The following is a 25,917-nucleotide window of genomic DNA, read 5'->3' on the forward strand; positions in this document are numbered from 1 at the left end:
TTCAAAGTCAACGGTCACAAGTAATGGAACAAATGTTGTTAGTACTCAAATCACCTTTACATGAAAACTTTTAAGACATCTTCTACCACAAAACTAAACCTTTGAGACTCTTGATCCAGTGAGACTAAACTCTCATATAAGATTTCATAGATAGTTTCATTCATACATCAAAGCTACAAAAACTTCTTTTTAATTTGTCCAATAGCAACAAAGATGATTTCCAGAATATTATTCCATTTAAAACTCATGAAGAAAATCTTAGACTCGATGTAATGCACGAAACACAGTTAACAAATATTTCACAAGCCTTCAACTTTATCTCAGATTACATTAGCACAAACCCAATTGTTAATTTCAAGGAAAATTTGAAGGGCATGCCTTATTTACCAGCTTCATCATTGTCATCGCTGGGATTCCCAAACTTTTGCTTGAAGGAGTCCTGTCTTTGCAGCCACATCATGTGCCCCTGAAAAACCAAGATTTTTTTTTAAAAAAAAAAAAAAAATTGAAATTGAAATATCACCAAGCCAAATAACACTAAAGCAAAGTCCCAGAACTTAGATTGAGGAATGAAAATGAAAAAGAGTGAACCTGGAGACCCGCTGCCCAGGCAATGAGGAAGGAGGCGACCCAAAACTTTTTGTCCTTCAGCAAATCCCTCACTTCCATTTCGATTACAGTTTTCGATCCACACTCACTCAATACTAGTCTGGTAAAATGCAAGTATGAAAGAATATTAATATATTAAAAAAAATGGTATTTGAGTCATTGTATTGAGGGTAGTTTTGTGAGTAAGAATATGTTCTATATATAGGTGAGTAAGGGAAGAAATGAGTTAAGCATGAATTGAGTATATCTATCTCTGCATCATGGAGAGTCCAGGCCTCTCAAAAGCCTAAGGTTTTCTCACTGCAACTATCAAATATATTAGCAATACTAATTCGAATCTATTTTCACCTATTATCTCGAAAAAACGACCGAGACCACTTGTCTTAGACTGGCTCCTACACGTTATGTATTGAAAAAGCCTCACAGGAAAACAATGGTTAATTTTCACCTATTATCTACATTCATTCATTGCTATTTCTCTGTATATTTACTACTATTCTATTGGGTTTACATCAGTTCATATCAGTAACTTATTATATAACTTCTTAGCCTTTAAATGTGAAAAGAAAAAGCATAAAACAATACACTACAATTCTACATACCATTCACTTTGGAACAACAAAGAAAAACAAATCCAAAACAAAGAAAATCAGACTACAAATAAAACAAATCCCAAAACTAATAACAGTTGAACAAATCAGTCATCGAAACCACTTTCATCACACTACGATTCAAAGAAAAACAAATCCAAATCCAAAAACAAATCAATCATCACACTACAAATCCAAAACCTCATCGGCTTCCCATAATTCATTTCGGTTGCTGAAATAATGGCCCTTTAGGTGTTTGTTGAATAGATTATCAAGCACAAGCAATACTATTTAACTGTTTTATTTAATCCCTTAAATAAATATTTAACTTTTATTTTAAACATATAAATATGAACACAAAGTTGTCACTAGTCACCATTCTGATCTTTACCATAATCAAATAATCAGAACACAAGGCTTGTCACCAGTCCCACCCAAATTCACGTTATGCAAAATTGAAACAATATTATCTAATCTAATCTCATCTACCTAAAAGTCAGAGCACACACCGGTTCGACAAGGGAGGAGATGAACAGAGTTGTGGTCGCGGAGCTGGTAGTGGATGCAGCGGTGGCGGTCAGAGATTGGATGTGGAAGAAGCCGGAGGTAGTGGTTGCAGAGAAGGAGAAGCGACGGAGAAGATGGTGGTAATGGTGGCGGTTGGAGCCCCGTACATTTTTCTCCCTTTTTCTGAAACAGGTGTTTTATTTTTATATATATATTTCCTTTATTTTATATATAAGATGTCTTTATTTAATAGTTTAGGTGCCGTTTGGTAACACTTTTGTTTTTTAATTTTTTAATCACAAAATGAAAGTAAAATTTTTGTTTTTAAAAAATTTGTTTTTGAAAAACAAAAATGCGTTCTGTAACCACTTTTGTTTTTCAATTTTAAAAACAGAAAACAAAAGTGTGTTCTATAAAGTTTATTTTTATTTTTATTTTTTGATTTTATTTAAGTCAGGTCTAGGTTCGGGGTCGGATTCGGGTTCAAGTCAAAAGTCGGGTTTAGCGCCAGGGCCGTAGGGAGGGGATTTGGGTCCGGGTCTGGTCCTAATCTAAAAGATTGATTAAGAAAAAAAACTGTTTAAAAAAAATATTGAAAGTGATTCTTTTTGTTTTTAAAATTTTGATTTCTAATTATAAAATTGAAAAGTAAAAACAGTTTTATAGAACATGTTTTTGAAAAATATTTTCACTTTTCTACTTTTAAAAACAGAAAACTGATTAAAAAAGTGTTACCAAACGCCACCTTAGTTTAAGTGGCGTTTGTTAACACTTTTTTAATCAGTTTTCTATTTTTAAAAGTGGAAAAGTGAAAATATTTTTCAAAAATATGTTCTATAAAACTGTTTTTATTTTTCAATTTTATAATTAGAAATCAATTTTTTTTTTTAAAAAAAATCACTTTCAATATTTTTTTAAACTGTTTTTTTTTTTTTTCGTAATCAATCTTTTGGATTACATCCAGACCCGGACCAAATCTCCTCCCCACGGCCCTGGCGCTGAACTCGGCTTCTAATCCGAACCCGAATCCGACCTCGAACTTAGACCCGACTTAATTAAAACCAAAAAATAAAAATAAAAATGAACTTTACAGAACACACTTTTGTTTTCTGTTTTTAAAATTGAAAAACAAAAGTTGTTACAGAACGCATTTTTGTTTTTCAAAAATAAATTTTTTAAAAACAAAAATTTTACTTTTATTTTGTGATTAAAAAATTGGAAAAAATAAAAGTGTTATCAATCAACACCTTATAACAAAATACTAAAAATATAAAGAGGAGTATTAGGAAAATTTTCTTTTGCACTCTCTTTTACACTCTCTTTTTATTTAGGTGACATGGGTACCTTCTAATTTTGTTTAAAAATAGTTATAATTATGCCATTATTTAGTTTTTACTAATAATAATTAAAATGAGATACATAGTAGTAAATATTATTTACTAAAACAAAATGAGAAATTAATAAAATAGTCAAAAAAAATAAAATAAAATAAACAAGTGAATGAGATAACATATTTTAATTATGAGCATTGCTATTAGGCATCAGTAGTACTTAGCACATTCTTGACATGTCACGTTGCGATTGGTTAGTGATACTTTCTAAAAGTTATTATATTAAATTATATGAGATCCGATACTTAGTTGGACCAATAGCGATACTGACACATAGGAAAATACTAAGCACTACTGGTACCCTTTAGTATTTCTCTTTAATTATCAATGAAAAGTAAAAAGGGTATAATTGTAACTATACTTAAATATACTTTAAAAAATTATACATGTTACTCAATTAAAAAGAGAGTGTAAAAAAAAGTACAAAAAAAAATTTCCCTCACACTCTTTAAATTTGAAAAGTAAAATTTTTAATTAAATTTTTTTAAAAATTACTTTCTTAAATTATACGCGGTATAATAGGAAGAAAAATGCAAGATACAAGTATTGTTAAAAGTAATTTTGGTACACAAATATGTGACAGAAACCTATGCTATGCATGTTGTTATTCAAAACAAAAAAGACCTATGCATGAAATGAGACACTACACGTGGATGAAACGTGTAAGAGAGATACAAGGACTTTTTAGTAAATAAACACCCGAAAATTTAGTCTCTTCACACTTTTTCTCTTTCATTTATTTATTTATTAATAATGATTTAGATAAATATTGAATGAAGTAGAAGAAAAATATAATATATATGTTTATGTTGTGAGGAAGACCTGCTTATACGCTCTTCCTTCTTCTATATATAGCCCAAAACGACCTCGTTTTGGTCCACTTCACAAAAGAGTTTCAGCTTTTCTTCTCTTTCTTCCTCTTTGCCTCTCACCACCACCATCACCATCACCATCATCATCCATGCTTCAATGCTGGATCTCTTTCACTCTCCTTCTTCTTCTTCTTAGATCTGCTCAACACCCACATTAGCTTCTTCCACTCTCATTTTCTTTCTATTCAGGTATGATTCTATTCTACGTGCGTCTTTATTTATCATTTTTCTAAAATTGTCGGTGGCTTGGGTGATTTTCTACATACATCTAACCATTGAGTGTGGTTTTTGAACTTAGTCTAAGTTCAAAAACAGTATAAATTTGGGAACTTTAGAAAGTAGTCTAATGGGATAAATGAATCTCTTGCTTTGTTTTGTTTTTTCGAGGTTTTTGATTCAAGATTTTAGTTTTAATTTCTGGGTAATGAAAGCTTCATATTGCTTTTGGGTAATTCAACTGTTTTCTTTGTGCATTTTGACATGTCTTTGATTGAAAGAGGTGAGATGTTCTTTTGAATTGAATTCATTGATTGATTGTGTTTTTTGTTTATGTTTTATCTATTAATTGATTGGTTTCTATGTTCTGCTGAATTTTGCTGTTGTTTTCAGTTTGGTTTTGTGTGGTTTCATAACTAAAATAATGATCACAAAGAGCTGAGAATAACTATTATTTTACAGTACATAATCATTACATACCAAAACACATTTAATATTGAACAATTATTATTTATTTTAAGTTTAGATTTGATGAGAGAAGATTTATTTATTTGTTGTCTTAAATTCTATAAATGACTTTCCATTTCTACTCTACCATAGGCTTGTCAATGGGGTTCAAGGCAATCCATCCCACCCCGTTTGTTTAATTAATTATTTTATTAACAAAATTATGCTATTTTACATAATTTGAAGTGAATATATTATTATCTAACCTTTTCACTCTGTGTACATAATATATAGATTGTTTCTATACATTCATTGCCAAAACATTTACAGGTCACTAAGTACCTGGCTTTCAGTTACATAGTTTATATATATTTATTTATATACATAAATTTCATTCATTTTCTAAAAAGGTGAACCCTTATATTTAAATTTCATGTTTTGTATTATGTCTTCAGGAGTTTTCTGTTCAGTTGTTTCAAGTTTAAGTTTCTGATTTTAAAAGTGGTTTGGTTTAGGAAGGAACTAGTTTGACTGTTTGAGGTAGATTTTGATTAGACAAGTTAGGTAGTTTTCTATAGATCATGAAAATATTTTAAAGTAGGAATTAATTCAATTATATATGTATATGTTTTTTTTGGGTGGGAAAACTTCTATAACATTCCTTTTTGGGGGAGAACATAATTGGTAAAATGACCATATGGGTTAATTCAAAAGGGAAAGGAAGAATCTTCCACAATAATTAGGTAGTAAGTAGGGATGTATTTTGCCTTTTATAATACACCTTGTTTGACTATGCTTTTATTTTGCCTATCAGAAGTGAAAATTGAATGGTAGAGATGTTGTTATTGTTTGAGATAGTCTCTAAAACTTTGTATTACAAATTACAATCAGAAGAGTTATGCCTTGCATATGAGCATATGTCACATATGATTTGTGGGGAAATACTAGTTAGGGGGTTCTTTTATTAAAAACAAAAAATAGGGCCAAATACATATAGAAACACACAGACACAGAGAGGATCCAATCCACATTAGGATTTTAACATATCCCCTCCGGCCCACACGTCCTCAACAGTTCAAATGTAGCTTGAATCAGGGAAAAACCTTACAAGCCGAATTATGGTGAAATTTGTGATCATGTTCAATGCTTATTAAGTGTTGGAAGTTAAAAAAACACATGAAACAACTGTAAGCATGCCAATATGAATTGGCAGCAATGAGAGTCTGATTTGCGAATATCGTTTTAATAATAATTGGACCCCAAGAAAAAAGCCTTCTACGTCATCGGCCATAATCACTAGTGAATTCTCTTAGCAATGTTCTTGTAATTTTTGGGTGATTCCAGAGGAATACAATTCTAGAGTATTGCTGTACACTCCCAGAAATGAAAATTCTATTTTAAAAGGATGCAAGAATTATGTTATGCAAGGCTTTGTTTATTCCTACACTGTCTATCTACACTTTTTATCATTTTATGTTTGTAGTAAACGAGGCTACATTTAATAACCAATGTATGCTTTAATTTCATGTAGGTGATCAAGAGATGTAGAGACATGACTAGGGGCACGATAGTTGTTGAATTGGGACTAACATGTAGGAGCTTTCCCTCTTGATCATTTTCCCATCAAGTTATGGCAGTACGATCACCCCGCCAAAATTCAAGGCTGCTGCTGCGAAAGTTCCTTTTCATCATACTACTGATACTTGTGCCTATTTGCGTGATTAGTGTATGGACCTATGGCCAGAAAATTTCTTACTTCTTCCGCCCTATTTGGGACCGCCCCCCACAACCATTCATACATGTGCCACATTACTATGCAGAAAATGTGTCTATGGACCACCTTTGTCGCCTACATGGCTGGTCCCTCCTATCCCAACCTCGTCGTATTTTTGATGGCATCATCTTCAGCAACGAGCTAGATCTTCTTGAGATCAGGTGGCGCGAGCTCTATCCATATGTCTCAAAGTTTGTAATCCTCGAGTCTAATGTCACTTTCACTGGCAAGCGAAAGCCTCCTTTTTTCGCTTTAAATCGTGATCGTTTCTCCTTTGCTGAGGACAAGATTGTTCACGATGTGCTTCCTGGTGAAATGGGAAACCAAGGATCATCACACAAGGATCCCTTTCTACTCGAGAGGAGGCAACGCACGGCCATGGATTTTTTAGTTCGTATTTCAGGGATTTCCTACGGTGATGTCCTTATAATGTCTGATGCTGATGAGATCCCAAGCCCTCACACTCTGAAGCTACTGCAATGGTGTGATGGTGTACCCCCAGTTCTGCATCTCGAGCTAAAGAACTACATGTACTCTTTCGAGTTCCCAGTAGACCACAACAGTTGGCGAGCTTCTGCACACATATACGGCCCGCAAACCCGCTATCGCCATTCACGCCAAACAGATTACATTTTCTCAGATGCAGGATGGCATTGTAGCTTTTGCTTTCGGCTCATTCAAGAGATTGTGTTTAAAATGACCGCTTACAGCCACGCAGATCGCGTGACACATAAAGACTTCTTAAACTTTTCGAGAATTCAGAAGTTCATATGTGGGGGAAATGATCTTTTTGACATGTTGCCAGAAGAGTATAGCTTTAAAGAACTGATAAAGAAGATGGGACCGATACCTCGGTCGGCTTCGGCTGTTCATCTTCCTTCCTACTTGATTCAAAATGCAGATAAGTTCAAGTTTCTTTTACCTGGAGGGTGTTTAAGAGAACCAGAATGAAGGTGGCATTTCCTTTCTGTGTTTTTTTTTAGCTTATTAAAGATTAAGATCATGTTGTAGATGAAGAAAGCAAAACATCTATGTTCAACTGTAAAATAGACGACAATAGTTTTGGTTTATGGCTTCTTCGCTGTTTATTAATGGATTAACTAAAGTCTTGTGTTCCTTCCAAATTAAGAGGAAAATCTTTTGTAAAAAGAAAAGTAAGTCCTAAGTTTTTTTTCTTAGCATAAGGAGAGACATTGAGGAATTTTATCATCCTTTGGGCTTAAATTTTAAATAATGGAGTGTAAAGATAAGGTGGAACTCAAATGAATTTCTTATGCTAAGAAAATGTAATCACCATTATTGTAATTTCATTACATAATTTTTAAAACAAATCAAACAGTACTTTGTAATGAGGATTCTTTTTTAAACAAATTTTATTCCATTACAACAAATCAAATACCTCCTAAATTGTTACTTCTGAAAAGGAATTTTTACACACTTTTTTTTTTTTACATTTTTATAGATTTTATTTTTATTTTACATTTTTTAGAATTTTGTATTTTTTATGCATATATTTCACTTATAATTTTTTTTTAAAAAACAACATTATTTCTCACCATCTGTATTTTTACAAAAAAAAAAAATAATAAAAAAAAAATTAAAATCCGTAAAAATGGTAAAAAAAAATTGTAGATTGGTATTTTTATAAATGTTATCATTTTTTGGTATTTTTGAAAATATCTCTTTTCAAAAATCCCTAAAACCATATTCATTCACTTCCACTCTCCTCTCTCCACCTTTCGCCAAAACCAAATTCTTCTCTTCGACTAGCTGAGCCTCCTCCGGCCTTCGATTCCCGGCGCCGGTCAGTCCCCACGCGTCCTAGCCACCGCAAGCCGCTTCTTTTTCCCACGATCCTGTCGGTCACCATTCCCCGATTATCTTTTTTTCAAACCCCCATACTCCTATTTCGATATGGCAGTAGCAGGGTTGATAGTCGCTGTGGAGCTCAAATGACACTTCATTCTGATTCTTTTTAACTGAATCTTCTCCTCTTTTGCTCAACTCCGATCTCATCCAATTTTAGAGGTAGAATGATGGTTTCTTATCTTCATTTTTATAATTTATGATTCAATACTATTTAATATTGTTATTTTTTCTTTTTAATTAACAGAAAGTTTGATTGAAGAAAAAAAAATTGATTCTAGAATTTATTATTTTGATATTGTGTGATAATGTTTTAGTTGGTATATATAATGTTTGATAAAATGTCTGTGTGAAGAAGTGATTATTGATTAATTTATATTTACAGCACTTCATTTTGATTTTCCAATGTTATTGTGAAACTATTTCTACAATTATCTTCTCAACAAGTTATATATCAAACTCATTTACTTACTTAGCATGAAATTTGGCTTGAAACCTTTTAGAATCTGCCATTTTTAAAGTTGATTACAGCACCACCAATCAGTTAAATTGCTTGCAAAGTTGCAATTGCAGTCTCAGTTTTTGTTTCTGCAGTTGTAGTTGAATTTTTAGTTTTAAAAGAAGAAATATCTAATTCAATTAGAGAGTTTAATTTAAACACTAGATATTTGAGTGATAGAGATTTTAGCTGTAAATAGTGAGTAAGAAAACTTTCAACACTTTAGAATCACTTGAGAGAGTCAAGAGGAGATTGATGAGAAAAACAACTATAAGGTTGCAAGTGATTAAAGGTGTTGTTTGTGAGGTATGGTTCTTCTAGGTGTCAATATAATTTTGACTTTAATTATCACAATTGCCTAATAAGGGCTTTTGTTTTTGTCTCGGTTATTAGAACCATACTTAGATTGAGGTTGTTTCTTTCTGTCTGTTTTGCTGCTATCTTCAGAATTCTCGAATGGTCTAAGAGTACGGTTATATGTTTTATTGATTTTTTTTTTAATCTGTAGAACATTTTTCTTATTTTTATTGCCTCTGTATTTTAAACTCTTGATATTGAGATTTCTATTTGATAATGCAACATTATTGAATCATATTTGTTAATGATTGCCTTTGTAACAAAGGGCTTGCTTTCTTTTGTTTTCACTGATTCTAAGATTGGTGTAATCTGTGAGAATAATGTATGAATTTGGGTTAAGGAAGCATTTATATTGATATTGTTTGTAATTTGCGAAAATGTATTTAGTCCCTTTCAATTTGCGATGCCAGTTTGGTTCGAAAAATTTATGAATAGAAATGGAATATTTTTTTTTTCTTTTCAAAATTTAAATTAGTTTGTGGGGAGATGGAAGAAATGGAAATTGATTAAGAAAACAATGTATTATGAGCAAAGCAATTGTCTGTATAGAACCCAATTCTTTTTTGCTGTTTCATTTTAATTTGGTGTATTCATTGTAAATCCTAGTCATTATTATGTTTACATCTATTTTCACTCAAGTTTTCTATTTTTGATAAATAATTGAAAGTAATGCATAGCATTTGATAATTTGATTAGTTTTCTGTTTTGGTGTTTATATTTTGGTAATCTAATTTAATGGTCTCACTCTCACTTGTATTGTCTATATTTCAAGGTTCTCAAGCTCAAATCAAGGTTTCAACTCTTCTGAAGTGATCAGTCTAAGCTGAGTGAATCCGTCCATAATTGTTTAAATGGCAGATTCTGAGGAAAAGCCACCAACTGAACAAGGTATTTTTTTGCATAAGCTGGTGTATGGTACTCTTTGTCTGGTATCTGTTTTTGTTTATTTCTTGTTTGCCACTTTTCTAACAGTATATGTCCATTACATTTTCAGTCTGCAATTTTTTTCGGAAGCCAATAAAGAACAAAAACATCAGAAAGCGAACAGTTACCGAGGATGATGAAGAATCAAATAAAGATAGCACATTTTTGCATAATCAGAAAAAGCCCCCAAAAGCGGACAATAAGCTTTATTTTTCTTCTGGACCGTCTAAAAGCACTACACTTGTGGAGTCAAATGTAGCACCCGACACTACCGTCTTTCAGTTCGAGTCTTCCAAGGAGATTCAAGTCCAACACGACAGCAGAGCAACAGCAACACTAGAAACCGAGACTGATTTCACTAAAGATGCACGAGCTATACGTGAGAGAGTTCTAAAGCAGGCAGAGGAAGCTTTGAAGGGAAAGAACAAGAGCGGTGGGGATGATAAGCTGTACAAAGGAGTTAATGCCTATACTGATTTTAAGGCTGGGTTTCGAAGGGAGCAAACAGTTTCCAGCGAGAAAGCTGGAGGGTCACATGGGCCACTCAGGGCTTCTGCTCACATTAGAGCTACAACGAGATTTGATTATCAGCCGGACATCTGCAAGGATTATAAAGAAACCGGTTATTGTGGCTATGGTGATTCCTGCAAGTTTATGCACGATCGAGGGGATTACAAGTCCGGATGGCAGATGGAGAGGGAGTGGGAAGACGCAGAGAAAATAAGAAAGAGAAATTTAGCTTTAAGAGAAGCAGGTGATGGAGATGACATTGTTGGTGACGAGAGTGATGAAGATGATGAAAATGCATTGCCCTTTGCCTGTTTCATTTGCCGGCAGCCTTTTGTTGATCCCGTCGTAACTAAATGCAAACACTACTTCTGTGAGCATTGCGCGTTGAGGGTAATTTCTCGTCCAGGCCTTCTGAATTTGTTTTTGTTTTTCTCTTCGTACAAATTTACCTAGTCTAACTTTGGGTTTTATAACTTTGCAGCATCATACAAAGAACAAGAAATGCTTCGTCTGCAACACGCCTACGCTTGGCATTTTTAATACCGCGCATGAGATACGAAAAAAGATGGCCGAAGAGGGCAAAAAGACTGACACTTGATCTTAACCAACAGATATTAGTATGTGTGTGAATTATGAAGAATGGGCATCTGAAAATGGTTGTAAGCTTTGAAAATTGTAGAATTGGTCGCTCAACTTTAAAGTAACTTAATGTAACAAGTAACATTTTATTTTCTCTTTAAATTACATAGATTTTTTTTTATCTGAAAAATTACATAGAAATTACTAATTAGTTGTATGCATTTGTTTATTGTAAACATACAATTTAATTTGTTGTTTTGGCTTATTTTCGAGTAGCCTAGTGGTTAACGTGTTGGAATATTGTGTTACAATGGAGTTCTTGGGGTTTAGGTTATGTTTGGTAGGTAGGAAAGAGAGTAGAATGGATGGAAAGTTTAGAAATGAAGAGTAGGAGAGATGGAGATGATAGTTGCTTTCTTTTGTGTTTGGTATGAGAGTAAGAATGTATTTGGCAAAGTAAGTAAGAAGAATAGTGAATTTACAAAGGATAGAGCCTTTAAAATGGGGGAATGAATTTTTTTTTGGGATTCTCCCATTTTTTTTTTTGATTCCTCCATCTCTCCTCTCCCTTCCTTTCTGTTGCCAAACAAAGGAATTTTTCAATTCCTCTATCTCTCCCTCCATTCTTCTCTCCCTCTTACCAAACATAGTGTTAAGTATATTTGTCTTTTATTAAAAGAATACTTTTGTCTACTTATATTTCCATCTTCCTTATAATTGTATAGTTTGGTATTAAGATTTGTTTATATTAATAGTTTCTAATCACACTAAATACAACATTTACATAATTATAGTTTATTTATTATATAAAAACCCAACAAATCAATCACACATAATTACACACAGCAAACAGAATATTTACCTAATTACCAAAACTTATTCTGTTTGGTTTCTATTTAACAATATTCAAATTCACATGGTGGGTGTCTTCTATCTAACTATTTATTGTGACTAATAAATAAGTCATTAATAAATAAATAAATAAATTTTCAAAAAAAAAAAATAAATAATTGAACGTGGAAAATAAGAAAAGAATAAATGTGAGCCTTAAAAAGTCTAAATATATATAAATATTTGTTAGATAAATAAATAGGATAATATTTTGTTTAATTTTCAACAACAACAATGGCGCTTCTTTCTTCAACTCCTCCACTCCCAATCCCAAACCGATCATGGACTTGTACAACAACCCCTTCTTCCCTCACCATCTCATTACCTTCCGCCGCTCGTTGCCGCCACCGCCGTCGTCTCGGCTCTATCGTCGCCGTCTGTACCGATAACCAGACCATTCCTCCCTTCACGATCGACCACTCCGCCGTCTCCGTCGCAGAGGCTTTCTCCGAGGACCAGCTCTGGGCCACTGCTTCTCTCCGTGTTCGATCCTTTTATGATTTCAAGGCAGCCTCATTTCGTATCGAAGTTAGTCTCTCTTTGCTCTTTATATTATAATTTTTCTTTCTTTCTGTTTGGTTGCTCAGAAAAAATATGGGGAGAGAGAAATTAAATTATTGTTGTTTTGTTTTGTTTTTTCCTCGGAAAGGAAAATTAACTGTTTATTCTGTTATTATTCATTTTCCTACTTCCATATAATCACTTTATTTTCATGTATATATTTTTTAAATTACTTTCCAAATTACAATCAATTCTTTGTTTTTTAATCTTAAATAGGAAAATGAAGCAAAATTTCAACAGGAAATATATATCTAGGATAGTAATTTTCTTAGAAAGAACAATGGTTTAATCATTTCTGTTTTTTTTTTTTCATATATTTTTTTTTATTTATTTATGGTAAGACTATATTGTGCTATCTTTAGTAAAGAAAAATAACTTTGTTGTACTATTAATTCAAGATTTAATTTTTCATTAATGCTCCTTTAATATTTTATTGAGAAAAGCTAAAATGAACACTGGCTCAACCGCCGATATTATACCGCCTAATTAAGTATCGAGTCCTATATAACTTAGACAATAATTTTTAGAGAATATAGCTAACTAATTGTAATAATCCACCTAGTATCCAATAATAATATTTTATTTTATTAGTATATAGCTAAATATAATTATAAAATAATAAAAGTAGTAAATATAAAAATTAAATATTTATTGTGATGTGATTTTGTATAATGTTATATTGCGCGTTAAATTTGACACAACTTTTGTTATGTGCTAAATTTAGTACAACTTTTAAGACACTATTAGAGCTAATTTGTTTGCAAAGTAAGCCATATTTTAACAATGCATTACCAGTTTGTATCTTGATTGGAGATGCTCTAAGATTTAGAAAAGCTAATACCTTGTATTTTGTTTTTGAGTGATTGATCAAAGATTTGGGTTGTTTAGAAGAAAATGGATGCATTTTTTTGTTTTTCTAAGCTTGTGGATGATTAACATCAGGGGAGGGTGTTGAGATGTAGCATTTTGAAAAGAAAAAAGAAAAACAGATGGAAGAAAAAAAGTTCATAAATGGTTAATGGTTTAAGTTTACTCTTTCTTTTTCTGCATAAAATATTTAGTTACCTTAAAGATGAGCAGAGAAGCATTTTCTGATTATTGAAAGAGATTGTGATATGCTGATGGTATATTTTCCTTGTCAAGTGTCATTAGGATCACAAAAAGCACTTGGCGGAGCGTGAGTTCGAAGCACTAAAAGAACGAATCGCTGGAAAGAGGGAGGAATTTAAAAGAGTTTCTTGCATAAATGCTACTGTTCCATTATCACAGATATCAAATCTTTCTGAAGATTTCTGTTCAGCATGCAAGGTTTGTTTGGCTAGACATAATGCAAGAAGGAACAAAGCTAAGATTGTTTGCATATAGTGTAATACAGGCATTAAGGATTTGATATCATGCACGAATACTACTTTGTTTTAGATATATTTTTCATGTTAAGTTTCCTGTGAAATCTTTACAAGAGTTATAAGGAAATTATTGCAAAACCAGCTTATCCTTATGATGAAAACTGCCATTGCAGATTTTGGCTATTAGGCTTGTTTTTCAATCATAGAAACACATATTGGCTTTTGTTTGTTGTTATGTTGACAGATGTATTCGGTTTTTTATAACTCTTTGCAGTTTTCTCATGACGGAGAAGAACGAGTGGTAATAGGTTCCCTTGATCTTAACCAATGTATGAGACTTCCAGATGAAATAGCAGGAAGAAGACCAGAGGTATTAGACTAGATATTATTAGTATATGAATTTAGTTTTCATTTTCCAGGCATGTTAATTTTGCAATAGAATTTTTTGCTCAACTTTAAGTTGTCTGTCTTTGTTGTTTATTGTGAAACATACATTTCATTGCTTTAACTTATTTTCGACTACTCTAGTGGTAGTTGCTGGAGTGGTCTACTCTCATCATTTTCGAACTCAAATCTACATTGATTTTCATCAAAAAATTCAGAATGTTGATTTTTATGTTGCATTATGAAGTTGTCTAACAAAATTAATGTAGTCCCTTCATATTTCTGTTCTTCTAGGAGATTTTATTTTAAAAATGAGATGAACATTTTCATTTTCTTGACCATTCTGACTTGTACACAAAGACAACAAAATGCAAATTCAGCTTCAGTTGTTAATCAATAAAAGCCATTGATTCAAAAGCATGTGAGGGGTTCATTTTGACAGGGGATTGGAGCCGATTTTGCAAGGGCGTATCTAAGCAACGTCTGTGTAGCATCAGAACTGCATAGAAACGGTTTAGGCTATGCAGTTGTAGCAAAGTCTAAGTTAGTTGCTCAAGAATGGGGTAAGTCTGAATTATTGACATATCTTGTATATTCTGATGTTTTACTTACAAGAAGGAAATAGTTCTTGTTCTTATATATTATTTATCCTTTGTGTTGAGAATTATGGGTTCCATCTCAAAATCAATTGGCAATGAGTGGAGTAGTCCATGTTCTTATATATTATATATGGCTCAATTCTCTACCATTTATTCTATGTGGGACAATGTCCACAACACTTTGTTCAACTGAATTCTGTGATATTCTTAGGTATATCTGATCTGTACGTGCATGTAGCGGTTGACAATGAACCGGCAAAGAAGTTGTATATAAAGAGCGGTTTTACTCATGAAAGCGACGAACCAGCATGGCAAGCGAGGTTTCTAGATCGACCCCGAAGGATTCTTTTGTGGACTGGTATACCTGGTGTGCAACTATTATGATTATATTCAGATTCAGTTAGTTTAGTTTTGTTATCTTGGGCTATGATTTTACTTCATTCATCAAAATGGCTTAGTTGCTTTCATAGGGATCAAATTGATATTGATAAAAGAAAGAAGGAAAAAAATTATATCATTTGTATTTTTTAGATGAGAAACAATGCTACATCTAATGAAATAAACAAATAAATGTCAAAAATAGCTGTTGATATTATTTAATTATGTTAACTTTTTATGTGTTAAAGTACTTAAAGTATGTATGTATGTTCATTTTGGAGTTTATTATTTGAGTTGAGGCAAAATGTTGGACCTGTTGTTTTGTAGAATACAAAACCAATGCTTGTTTCAATTGTGGCTAAAGTTCTTGAAATTTTAATATATGAGTGACTTATTAATATTATTATTAAATCAAAACTACATCGTTTTCCACCAACTAATTTTGTATAGAAGAAAACAGCACATTATTTTTGTACTAGGAAAATGTTTAAGATAAAATTGATCATCCTCTTGTAATTTTAAGCACAATATATATCTATTTAATATATTTTATTTGTATCAATTATCTTTTTTTTTTTTGAGATCAATTATCTTTAAATAAAGACAGATAATACATTTGATTAAATTAGCATATCAAATGTAAAAGAATTAAAATTTAAATCAATTTTAATAAAGATATGAACATATTAATAACAAAAATATTAATGTATTATATTGTTATTGATGTATTTTAATATAGTTCTCACAAATTTTAATTTAATAAATGATTTAAAAAATTGTTAACTAATTATTGGATACCATATCAGTATGGTGTAGAGGTGGGCAACGATCAATCCAATTGAACTGAACTAATTCAATCTAATCTAATTACTAAAAACTTGAATTACTTAAAAATATTAGTATTAGGCCTATAGTTTCTTATGATCCTAATTACCTAAAATATATAAGGTCATGAAAAAAAAAAATTAAATTACAAAGCTAATTTAGGTGCCTAAATAGATAAGAGATTTACTAAAATAATCCTTTAAAAATGTGTACTATAAATTTATTTCAAAATTTTATTAACATGCTCTTTTGTATTGATTTACGTAATTATTATTAAATAAAGTTATTATTACTTGCATTGTAGGTATATTTAATTATATTTTTAATTTTTTTTGTAATGTGTATTTTAAAATTTATAAATTAAAAGGAAACTACTTATTAATTTTTTTTATTTTTTTAAATATTTAAAATTTTAAAAATTTGAGAAAAATAAATATAATTTTTTTTAAATAAAATAAATATAAATTTTAAGAATATTAAAATTAAATATACTCCTAATATTAGAAATAAAAAAAAATAATATTACAAATAATATATTAATATTTATATATATTTAAATTAATTTAAAATAAATAATATTAATATTTAAAGGAATTACCCTATATACGGTTTTTTTATTTTTTTTTTCTTTTAAATTTATGGTTTGAGTTTCTAAAATGGTTGCAGCGCTAGTTGCAATAGATGTTTCTATATGATTTTTTGTTGCAATTTAGGTTGCAACGCTAGGTTCAATAGAAGTTTCTGGGTTCGTTTGGAATGCCGTATTAGGTCGTATTGTATTGTATTGTATTATATTGAATTGTATTTTATGCAATATTTTTATGTAAAACTATATGTGGTATTAACTTTTATGGACACCTAAATATATAATATTTTAGTATAAATTAAAGTTTAACATAGTATTATATAAAAATATGATATATAATCCAATTCAATATAATACAATACAATACAATACGACCTAATACGGCGTTCCAAACGAGCCCTCTATGTAGAATTCTGTAAAAATGAAAAAAAAAAAAAAAATCTATTTTGAAGTGTAAAAATGAAAAAGTTCTCCTCCATTGAAAAATTGAAATATACCATCTTTTTATAATTGATTTACCAATATACCCTCACATAAGTTATTCATTGACTCTCGATACCTCCGGAGCAACCCAATACACCCAAACTCTGGTGAGTCCCCCATCGCCACCGTCCCTCCGTCACCGTCACCGTCACCGTCACCGTCACCGGCCTCAGCTCTACACCCATCCAAACTGCATCACCTCTCCCAGAAACACTCACACTAAGGATCCTTCAATCGAATCACTCCCATTTCTCTGTACGTAACCTTCTATTTCCCTTTACCTCTTTCAGTTTGAATTGCTTTTTCTCTTTAGCTGGTATATGTTTGTAAGGATCATTGCTTGAAATTTATGTATCAATTTACACCTAATTTGAAATGCCTTCAAAGTGTTTCTGCCTTTGGGTATGGTTTCTTCTCCTTCCTCCAATCTCATATTTATGAATGCCAAAGCTTTAAAACCATTTTCTCACTACCTAAATCTCATAAATTTCACTAAGATCACTAGTAAAAGAATTGGACTCATTGTACATAAACTAAATTTATAGTTTTTTTATACAGATTTAGTTAAATTAGATTATAAAATAAAATTATCTAATCTAATTATAATTGGATATATTTTTAATTAATTATAATGATAGGGATCACGATTCGTGAGGCGTAGTACTGTTTGAATTTTCCATTGTGAACAAAATGAAACTGATTTCGTTGAGCTAAGAGCTGAGGATTGAAGAACCACAATATGATTCAATTCAATTCCAGTAATGATTCAATTTGATCTTGGTATTTTTATCATAGGCGTGGACCCTTTGAACTTTTGTGAATGACCAACATCTGAGTCTTAATCATCTATAAAGACAAGCAGTGATATTTTAGAATTGGGTTTTGGACAGTTTCACAAGTTGGTAAAACAATGAGGCAGAGAAACAAAGCTGTGTTTACTGGAAACCCAAATTTACATGGTTCCCTTTCAGAGAAAACAGAGGAGGATCAAGACTTCAGTCCCTCCTCACTCTCACCCAGAAGAGTATTCGCAATCTGTTTGGCTTTTCGATTCGTAAATGCTCTTTTGGTGCAGACTTATTTCAACCCAGATGAGCATTGGCAAGCCCTTGAAGTTGCTCACCGAATTGCATTTGGGTATTTTTGGTTTTACATTGTTTATATGTTGTTTCTTACTTTTGAGTCAAAATGGGTATTGTTTTTGTTCTTATTTTTGTTTTGTTTTTTCTCAAGATATGGTCATTTGACGTGGGAATGGAAGAAGGGTATTCGTAGCTATTTGCATCCATTGATCTTTGCTTTGTTTTACAAAGTTCTGGCCTTGCTGGGATTGGATACTCCTTTGTTCATGGTAAATGATGTCTTCTTAAGTAACATCTAATAGTTAGATTTCATTAGGTTATGTTTCATGACTATGAATTGATGATAATTAGGTTGTTGTATCCTGCATTATTTTTCACATTGGACTGCTTTTGCTCAACTATAGTGCGTGATTTATGATATTTTGAAGTTGTAATTACATGCTTAACTCAATGTTTTGTAGGTAAAGGCTCCAAGGTTGCTGCAATCCATGTTTTCTGCTGTAGGTGATTTGTATTTGTACAAATTATCTGTTATTGTTTTTGGTGAGCGTGTTGCCAAATGGACTGTATCCTTCTGCATATAATCTTATATAGAGCTTTACATCATTTTTTGTTCTTACTATTTACTAAAGACAACAATTTTAGACACCAAGAGTTTTTTTATATGAAATGTACCACGTACTTAACTGTCTTTTAGCTCTTTGCCCAATTGACGAATTGGTTCATGTTTTTCTGTATCACCCGTACATTGTCGAATACCTTAGAGACTGTTCTTACCCTTGTTAGCCTGTACTACTGGCCTTGTTTGCGACCATCTTCCGACAAACTTCCCTTGATGTCAAGGAAGTGGGGTTTGGCTATGGCAGCGTTAGCTTGTGGTATACGACCAACAAGTGCTATTATTTGGCTGTACGTAGGCCTTCTTGAGCTATACGAGACGCGTGATAGACTCAGATTCATTTTTCTGGAAGTGGCTCCAATTGGGTAGGTACTAATCCATCTTTATTTAATATAATTTTGACTATTTTACCGATTTATCGTTTGCAACTTGTACTAGCAGTGGCTAAGAAGAATGTTTTTTCTCAGCAAATATGTACTTGGAAATGAAGTTTAAATATAGGATGAACCAGTTATTGAGTATAAATAGATGATTGAAACATAAAAGAAAAGGAAGCAACAACTTTAGAAAGCTAACAGATCAACTGAGATACTGTTTGATTTATTAGAGTCTTCCTTGAGATACTGTTTGTATAAACCATCTACCTATATCTCTGTTCTTCTAGACACATTTGGAAGACAATGGATGCATTACAATAATTCTATTACTCAAGTAAGTTAGATTATCCAAACACCAGCAATAGTCTTTATTACAGTTATTGCAGAAGTAGATAGCTTTAGTGGACTGGGCAGTACAAAATTCTTGGCAACCTTCAACATGCAAATTCATTTAGTGGTATGTTGGTTTTTATGTGGAGTTTATAATATTTGCTTGGTTTTCTATTTGGCTAATATGTCAGGGTCTTGGTGCTTGGGCTTACATCTATTTTGGATCGATTGATGTATGGTTCATGGATAATAGTACCTCTTAATTTTCTAAAGTTCAATTTTCTTTCCTCTGGTGGAGATTATTATGGAACTCACAAGTGGCATTGGTACTTCAGTCAAGGATTTACTGTCATGCTCTTTACTTTCTTACCATTCTCAATTGCTGGAATTATGCAGTCCAAAAAATGGAAGCTTTCTGGTCTTATAGCATGGGTTTTAGGACTTTACAGTGTGCTGGGTCACAAAGAATTCAGGTCTGTGTACCTTATATATAAATATATATATATTTATTTCTTAAGCATTGTTTTTGTAAAATGAACCATTTTGACCATTGGTTTATAATTCTCATTCCCCTACTCTGAGTTACAGATTTGTCCTGCCTGTGCTTCCTATAGCCTTGATGTTTTCTGGATATTCATTAGCTAGAATAAGCATATCAGATTCTCCCAATGGTAAAAGGAAGGGTTCTTCAAATATTTCTAGCAAATGGCCTCCAAAAATGCTCTTAGCCATATTCTTCTTGCTAGCTACCAATATTCCAATGGCCTTGTATATGAGTTTGTATCATCAGGTACAGTTTTTTCCTCTCTTTTATGGACATCTTTGTATTTGTTAATTCTGTAATAATTATTCTTTTGGGCGACATACCACCATTACCAGCTTTAGTTTTAAGTTAACTTCCACTTTCAATGTCTAATTGTCAATAATTATTCAAGCATAAAAGATTTCTAAGTAATCGTTGAAAGTTGTCTTCTGCTCGGGTTATTTGTACTTTTCTGATATGTGCATGTTAGACAGAGAGGAACTGAGGATGTAATGAACTATTTATCGAAAGAGGCGCTCAACCAAAAAGTTGAAAGTATCCTTTTCCTAATGCCCTGTCATGCAACACCTTACTACTCCACCCTGCACCGCAATATACCAATGCGTTTTCTGGACTGCACTCCAAGGTTTGATTTCTTACTATTTGCACAACGGGCATGCTTTTCCCTCGTAACTCAGATTTAGTTTACGAACGATTCTTGTTTTTGCTTTGGCTATCTGCTCACAGTGACACAAAAGGAATCCCAGATGAGTCCGATCGTTTCATGATGGATCCTGTTGGTTTTACATCTGAATATGCGAAAAATTGGTCTTTACCTAGTCATATTGTATTGTATGAGCCAGAAGAAAAATTATTGAGGGACTTTTTAGTCTCACATTCTTTCAGACAGGTAAATTCTGGGACTCTTCCATTGTAAAATGTCTGTTCACATTTCTACAACTAGCAACTTTTGTTTATGTAAAAGCTGGGTTTTGACAAGTGACTATTTACAGGAAAAAAGGTTCTTCCATGCTCACTTCAAAGTGGATCGCGATCTTCAAGCTTCGGTTGTTGTCTATGTTTTGACTGACCAGTGACCATCATCTTCAATAAGCTGGTGTTTGCAGAAGCTTCTAACTTTCTCTCTCTCGGGCTTCGAATATTTTGTTGTAGTTTTCTTTCTTGCTTAACAAGTAATCATACATTATTCAAATTTTGGTCCACTGATGTCATTTTTGATACACTGCTTCAAAATGTAACGGGTAAATTACAGAGCATGATATACAGTAAATTAATCACTTCTGATATTAATATGACCATTGTTTTCATACCTTTGATTATTCATTTCTTTGTCCAAAATGGTACCAATAATAAGATAAGTTACTATTAAATCACTATACTCCCAACAAACTAATTATACATTAAGCACAATCATTTAATTTATGATATAATTACACAACCAAATAACAACTTTTTAACATTCCAATCTGCCACAAACACTGTTTAATAAGAAAAGTTTACATAATTAGAAATGTTGCTCATATTTATTGATAGAAGAAGAGAGAAGCAACATTTGAGTAATAGTTTTAGCCCATGTCTTATAACGTTGATAATCATCTCCCATATCTAATTTGAATATCCCTTTACTTGTTGTCAAAACCAGAAGATAACATGTCTCATTTGTTGCTTCACTATCTGAATCCTTGTATAGTTCAGCATGTAAATCAAGAACAATACCTGAAACATTAATATAAAGACTTTATTACATTTCTTCTATCAAATCACATTACATGAAAAAATTAGTAAATTATTAAATGAATGTGACATACTTTCTTTCTTCTTTTTGAAGAGAGTGAGCTTTTTAATCTGTAATACTACCTGTAAAAATTGAGACAAAGAGTTGAAATTAGGTTCCCAAATATGAAAACAATCATGGCCCATAACAAGTCTATGTTCATTTTTTGTTTGGTTACTAAGAAAGTTGGATCCATACCTTGCCTTCATTACTTTGAATCACAGACACTGATCTTCTCAAATAATCCCCTATTAACATGTCCACAAACAAATTATTTCCGTATCATTAAATAATTATATGTGTATATATATATGTAATTAATTAATTACCATCTGGAGTTTCAACACCAAGCTCAGCACCCTTTGCAAGAGTTGATTTATAAGTGTTCAAATCAAAACCAAGGTCATGATGATTTTCTTCAATAGGCAAAATGGGTGCAACTCCATTTATTTTGTTCTTGCATCCTGATGACCTTACTTTTAGTGTAGCAGCTCCTTTAAGTGCTACCATCCATAATTTTTTTACACAAAACCAAAATTAAGTTCAACAATCGTATTAAATTGAGTCACTGTGTAATATGTGAAATTTGATATTAAATTATACCAATAACAATATAATACATACTTATAGTATTAACACCTTAAGGTATCCTTTAATACTTATCTAAAAATAATTGTACCCCATTTCCTTTTCTAAATCAATCCAAATCAAATAAAAAAAAATTGTAGCATTTCTCTAAAAAGATATAATGAAAAAATGGAAAACTTAATAAATCACTATATTTGTTAATATTACTAATTTTGTTAAACTTCTACCCTACAAGAAAAAAAAAAATGAAACATTAGAGAAAAATTTGCTTAACATAGAATAAAAAAATTGGACATAAATACTTAAATTATTGGATTTGTTGCTAATAAATATCCAAATTCAAAAATTAATTAATAAATTATTGACATGTTGCATCCAATTGTGAAACTAAGGAAACAGTTAAATGAGTATCACAAAATTGTTATTTTGAGAATTCTTTATGCCACTATTTTTTAAATTTGAGTATTTATTAGTAACAAAATCAATAATTTAAATATTTATGCGGTAAATTACTTAAAACATATACAAAAATAAATTAATATATAAATTAAATTGATGTATTTTGACGTCTAACAATAATTAATAACAATTGTTGGATCAACTCAACTATTAATACTATTAATAGTTATAGAGATTCTCTTACATGTTTTAGCAGCAGCAGCAAGGGTAAAGATATCGGTTGCGTTGGTTCCGGTGATAGCCGAGCCGATGACACAGCTGAGCTGGTCTCTCTTAGCTCCCATAGCTTCAGCAACTTTGGCGCATTGGCTTGCAACCAACGCAGCCGCGGAAGCCACAGCGGCTTCCTTAGCATTAGTTGAGTCTTTCTTAGAATTCTCGGCCGCAACCACTGCCAGAGCCGCCGCCACACCAGCCACTGATATGGCAGCGTGCACCTCGGCTTTTTGTAGCCTGTCCTCCTCTTTTCTACGTTGCTTTATCTCTTTCACCCATTTTTTTATTGATATAACATTCTTGAATGGCACTGCCTTCCATGACATCTATAGTAGTACGTACAATATTTAATTATATAATAATAATAATAACAATAATAATAATTATTTATAATAATGTTGTAACTTGTTAATAATTTTAATTACTTACCCATCTTTTTTTGAAATAGCTATTGTAATTCAATTCTGGATGCATTGCTTGTTGCATCCATATCCATGACTGAATATAAAAAATTATTATCATATATAATAAACTTTATCATTAGAAAGAATAATAAATAATCAAGATAATTTATTGTGAAAATATTAAATTAAGACCCAACAGTTCGAAATAAATACATAATAAAGCTTTAAACTTTAAAAAATAAATATCTAGCTATTGAATTTGAAGAAATTACCTAATATATTATTTTTAATTTTTTTTTTTTTTAAATTTACGGTTTGAGTTGTGATTTCTATATGAGTTGCTATGTGGATTTTAGTTGTGATTTAAGTTTTTTCGTTAGTTACTATGGGGATTTCTATGTGGAATTTCAAAAAAAAAAAAAAAAAAAAAAAAAAACTGTTTCGAAGTATAAAAATAAAAAAAATTTCTTAAATTTGTTATGTATATGTGTAGGGTTAATTTTATATATTACAATTCTTAAAAAATAGTTTTGGTACATTTTTTTTTATATGTTTAGACATTTATTAGATTTTTTTTAATCTATTTTTTTTTTTTCAAGATTGTCCACTTTGTATAATTGTTTAGATTTACATATAAATTTTTGGGGAATTACCCCATATATACTGTTTTTTTAATTTTTTTTTTTCTTTTTTAAATTTACTGTTTGAGTTTTTAAAGTGGTTGCAGCGCTAGTTGCAATAGAGGTTTCTATACAATTTTTGTTGCAATTTAGGTTGCAGCGCTAGAACTTTGCAAAAAATGATAGTTACAATAGGGCCTTCTATGTAAAATTTCGTAAAAATGCAAAAACTGTTTTGAAGTGTAAAAATGAAAAAGCCCCTAAATTTTTATAAAATTTTGAATAAGTTCTGGGCCGATCGAAAACAAAGAATAAATATTTTGTTGCACGCGCACGTGATTATTTTTTTAGTATTATTTGAGTTTTATTTTCGGCACTATAAACTATTTAGAATTTTTAAAAAATTTACAGGTAACCCTGAAAAACTATAACATATAAAGGAAAAATAGACTAAAAAACTCTTCTAAATACCGAAGAATTGATGTACAAAAACAAACTTTCACTATAAATTAATTTTTCCACATATAAATTGTGTGAAGATTTTAAGTACGTACGTACCTTAACATCATTGGATTTCCATGGTGGAAGAGTCTTGGTATCACCCTCATCCATCTTTGTGCTCTATATAATTAAATGATCATACATATTAAGATAATTAATAATAATAATAATCCAAAATGAAATCAACAATAAATAAACATATATAGTGTCTATATATGCATGAACTCTAACCATGTATGGGGAACTACTCTTATTAGTAGTAGAGTTGGTATCAATCTTCTTAATGACCATTGGATTATTCTGATCAACCAGAGCCATTGATGATTGGTCATGATCATAATCCAAGGGCAAGAGTAGTTGATCATGTTGATAATGATAATTATTATGATCATGATCATCATCATTATGAGTTTGAGGTTGGAGAGCTTGTACTGCAAAATTACACCATGCATTGGAAAGAAAATCCAATGTCTCTGGATGTGCCTCTGAAGGACTTTGAATTGGATTATTACACAAACTCGAATCCATGAAATATAGTATGAGTTTAAATGGACAAGAACATATATTTACATAGGACTATATATATATACCAAAAATAAAATAGTGCATGCTTTTCTATATATTTAATAAGTTGGTAGTAGGGGAACAAATAATGGTGTCACACTATATCTATATATATATATAAAATCTTCTAGTTTGTAATGTCACTATATAAGTCATTATTATGATTGATGATTTTATGTTGTATGTATATATAGAGAATGTATTTTTTTTTCTTCTAAATTAATTAATTAAATTAACAGCTAGAAAGTTTTTCTTAAAAGAATAATTTTTTTATAGCCAGGTATGATATCAAGGTTGGAAAGGGTATACATAGTTCTGTTTTAGATATAGATAATATAAAGGTTTCCAACATGGTGAGACCCCACTTAGATATATGTATATATATATATATATAATTTAATTAAAAAAAAAAATCCTCATTTTGATTTGTGAAGATATCATCAGTTTTCCCTAAGCTCCACATGCCAAGCATATAGGCTATATAAATATTTATATATATATATATATATATTTATATAGATATGATGAAAGAATTGTAACAAGAATCAAATAATAAGCCTTTTTCCTTTTTGTAGCTTTAAATTAAAACCATAAGTTGAGGCTAAGTACCAAAAAGCTATTTTTATTTTAGATGAGGAAATTATT

At 31.2% G+C, this 25,917-nt stretch overlaps 6 protein-coding genes across 9 annotated transcripts; 4 read left to right on the forward strand and 2 right to left on the reverse strand.

The window, feature by feature from the left end:
• Nucleotides 1-119: 119 nt before the first annotated feature.
• LOC115724613 (uncharacterized) lies at nt 120-1,905 on the reverse strand. Of its 2 annotated transcripts, none has more exons than XM_030653936.2 (3): nt 1,709-1,905; nt 592-709; nt 120-466 (listed from the first exon to the last, which is right to left on the reverse strand). In XM_030653936.2, exons 2-3 carry the CDS (start codon nt 667-669, stop codon nt 380-382), a joined length of 165 nt encoding a protein of 54 aa, XP_030509796.1. In that variant the 5' UTR covers nt 670-709; nt 1,709-1,905; the 3' UTR covers nt 120-379. The 2 variants fall into 2 exon arrangements, with proteins under 2 accessions (XP_030509796.1, XP_030509797.1); XM_030653937.2 differs by having other exon boundaries at nt 1,689-1,905.
• Nucleotides 1,906-3,862: 1,957 nt separating this feature from the next.
• Nucleotides 3,863-7,560, forward strand: LOC115725371 (uncharacterized). Its single transcript, XM_030654865.2, has 2 exons — nt 3,863-4,158; nt 6,164-7,560. Exon 2 carries the CDS (start codon nt 6,263-6,265, stop codon nt 7,355-7,357), a length of 1,095 nt encoding a protein of 364 aa, XP_030510725.2. The 5' UTR covers nt 3,863-4,158; nt 6,164-6,262; the 3' UTR covers nt 7,358-7,560.
• Nucleotides 7,561-8,083: 523 nt separating this feature from the next.
• On the forward strand, nt 8,084-11,331 carry LOC115725604 (zinc finger CCCH domain-containing protein 1). The gene is made up of 4 exons (XM_030655186.2): nt 8,084-8,434; nt 9,901-10,016; nt 10,123-10,952; nt 11,044-11,331. Exons 2-4 carry the CDS (start codon nt 9,980-9,982, stop codon nt 11,158-11,160), a joined length of 984 nt encoding a protein of 327 aa, XP_030511046.2. The 5' UTR covers nt 8,084-8,434; nt 9,901-9,979; the 3' UTR covers nt 11,161-11,331.
• Nucleotides 11,332-12,142: 811 nt separating this feature from the next.
• Nucleotides 12,143-15,547, forward strand: LOC115695640 (GCN5-related N-acetyltransferase 7, chloroplastic). Its single transcript, XM_030622693.2, has 5 exons — nt 12,143-12,560; nt 13,746-13,901; nt 14,214-14,309; nt 14,766-14,886; nt 15,134-15,547. Exons 1-5 carry the CDS (start codon nt 12,267-12,269, stop codon nt 15,304-15,306), a joined length of 840 nt encoding a protein of 279 aa, XP_030478553.2. The 5' UTR covers nt 12,143-12,266; the 3' UTR covers nt 15,307-15,547.
• A 1,587-nt stretch (nt 15,548-17,134) lies between these two features.
• On the forward strand, nt 17,135-21,469 carry LOC115695642 (mannosyltransferase APTG1). 3 transcript variants are annotated; one of them, XM_061116950.1, is made up of 10 exons: nt 17,135-17,449; nt 17,833-18,331; nt 18,428-18,545; nt 18,738-18,842; nt 18,974-19,260; nt 19,794-20,075; nt 20,191-20,392; nt 20,620-20,771; nt 20,873-21,035; nt 21,139-21,469. In XM_061116950.1, the coding sequence occupies exons 2-10, from the start codon at nt 18,105-18,107 to the stop codon at nt 21,220-21,222; spliced, it is 1,620 nt and encodes a 539-aa protein (XP_060972933.1). In that variant the 5' UTR covers nt 17,135-17,449; nt 17,833-18,104; the 3' UTR covers nt 21,223-21,469. The 3 variants fall into 3 exon arrangements, with proteins under 3 accessions (XP_060972933.1, XP_030478556.2, XP_030478557.2); XM_030622696.2 differs by having other exon boundaries at nt 17,990-18,331; XM_030622697.2 differs by having other exon boundaries at nt 18,085-18,331.
• LOC115695643 (VAN3-binding protein) lies at nt 21,220-25,429 on the reverse strand. The gene is made up of 8 exons (XM_030622698.2): nt 24,940-25,429; nt 24,766-24,828; nt 23,613-23,681; nt 23,152-23,509; nt 22,250-22,423; nt 22,119-22,168; nt 21,955-22,003; nt 21,220-21,862 (listed from the first exon to the last, which is right to left on the reverse strand). Exons 1-8 carry the CDS (start codon nt 25,234-25,236, stop codon nt 21,651-21,653), a joined length of 1,272 nt encoding a protein of 423 aa, XP_030478558.2. The 5' UTR covers nt 25,237-25,429; the 3' UTR covers nt 21,220-21,650.
• Nucleotides 25,430-25,917: the final 488 nt, after the last annotated feature.

Source organism: Cannabis sativa, chromosome 6 (assembly GCF_029168945.1).
Source record: "Cannabis sativa cultivar Pink pepper isolate KNU-18-1 chromosome 6, ASM2916894v1, whole genome shotgun sequence".
Taxonomy (NCBI): Eukaryota; Viridiplantae; Streptophyta; class Magnoliopsida; order Rosales; family Cannabaceae; genus Cannabis; species Cannabis sativa.

Coding starts and splice junctions, on each gene's coding strand:
- LOC115724613 (XM_030653936.2), bottom strand. CDS start 669: ATGGAAGTGAGGGATTTGCTGAAGGACAAAAAGTTTTGGGTCGCCTCC. Junction 467..591: donor CCTGGGCAGCGGGTCTCCAG/GTTCACTCTTTT, acceptor TTGGTTTTTCAG/GGGCACATGATGTGGCTGCA.
- LOC115725371 (XM_030654865.2), top strand. CDS start 6,263: ATGGCAGTACGATCACCCCGCCAAAATTCAAGGCTGCTGCTGCGAAAG.
- LOC115725604 (XM_030655186.2), top strand. CDS start 9,980: ATGGCAGATTCTGAGGAAAAGCCACCAACTGAACAAG. Junction 10,017..10,122: donor AAAGCCACCAACTGAACAAG/GTATTTTTTTGC, acceptor TTACATTTTCAG/TCTGCAATTTTTTTCGGAAG. Junction 10,953..11,043: donor GTGAGCATTGCGCGTTGAGG/GTAATTTCTCGT, acceptor ATAACTTTGCAG/CATCATACAAAGAACAAGAA.
- LOC115695640 (XM_030622693.2), top strand. CDS start 12,267: ATGGCGCTTCTTTCTTCAACTCCTCCACTCCCAATCCCAAACCGATCA. Junction 12,561..13,745: donor CAGCCTCATTTCGTATCGAA/GTTAGTCTCTCT, acceptor AAGTGTCATTAG/GATCACAAAAAGCACTTGGC. Junction 13,902..14,213: donor ATTTCTGTTCAGCATGCAAG/GTTTGTTTGGCT, acceptor AACTCTTTGCAG/TTTTCTCATGACGGAGAAGA.
- LOC115695642 (XM_061116950.1), top strand. CDS start 18,105: ATGAGGCAGAGAAACAAAGCTGTGTTTACTGGAAACCCAAATTTACAT. Junction 18,332..18,427: donor GCTCACCGAATTGCATTTGG/GTATTTTTGGTT, acceptor TTTTTTCTCAAG/ATATGGTCATTTGACGTGGG. Junction 19,261..19,793: donor CTGGAAGTGGCTCCAATTGG/GTAGGTACTAAT, acceptor CTAATATGTCAG/GGTCTTGGTGCTTGGGCTTA.
- LOC115695643 (XM_030622698.2), bottom strand. CDS start 25,236: ATGGATTCGAGTTTGTGTAATAATCCAATTCAAAGTCCTTCAGAGGCA. Junction 23,682..24,765: donor GGAAATCCAATGATGTTAAG/GTACGTACGTAC, acceptor TTTTATATTCAG/TCATGGATATGGATGCAACA. Junction 23,510..23,612: donor GCTATTTCAAAAAAAGATGG/GTAAGTAATTAA, acceptor GTACTACTATAG/ATGTCATGGAAGGCAGTGCC.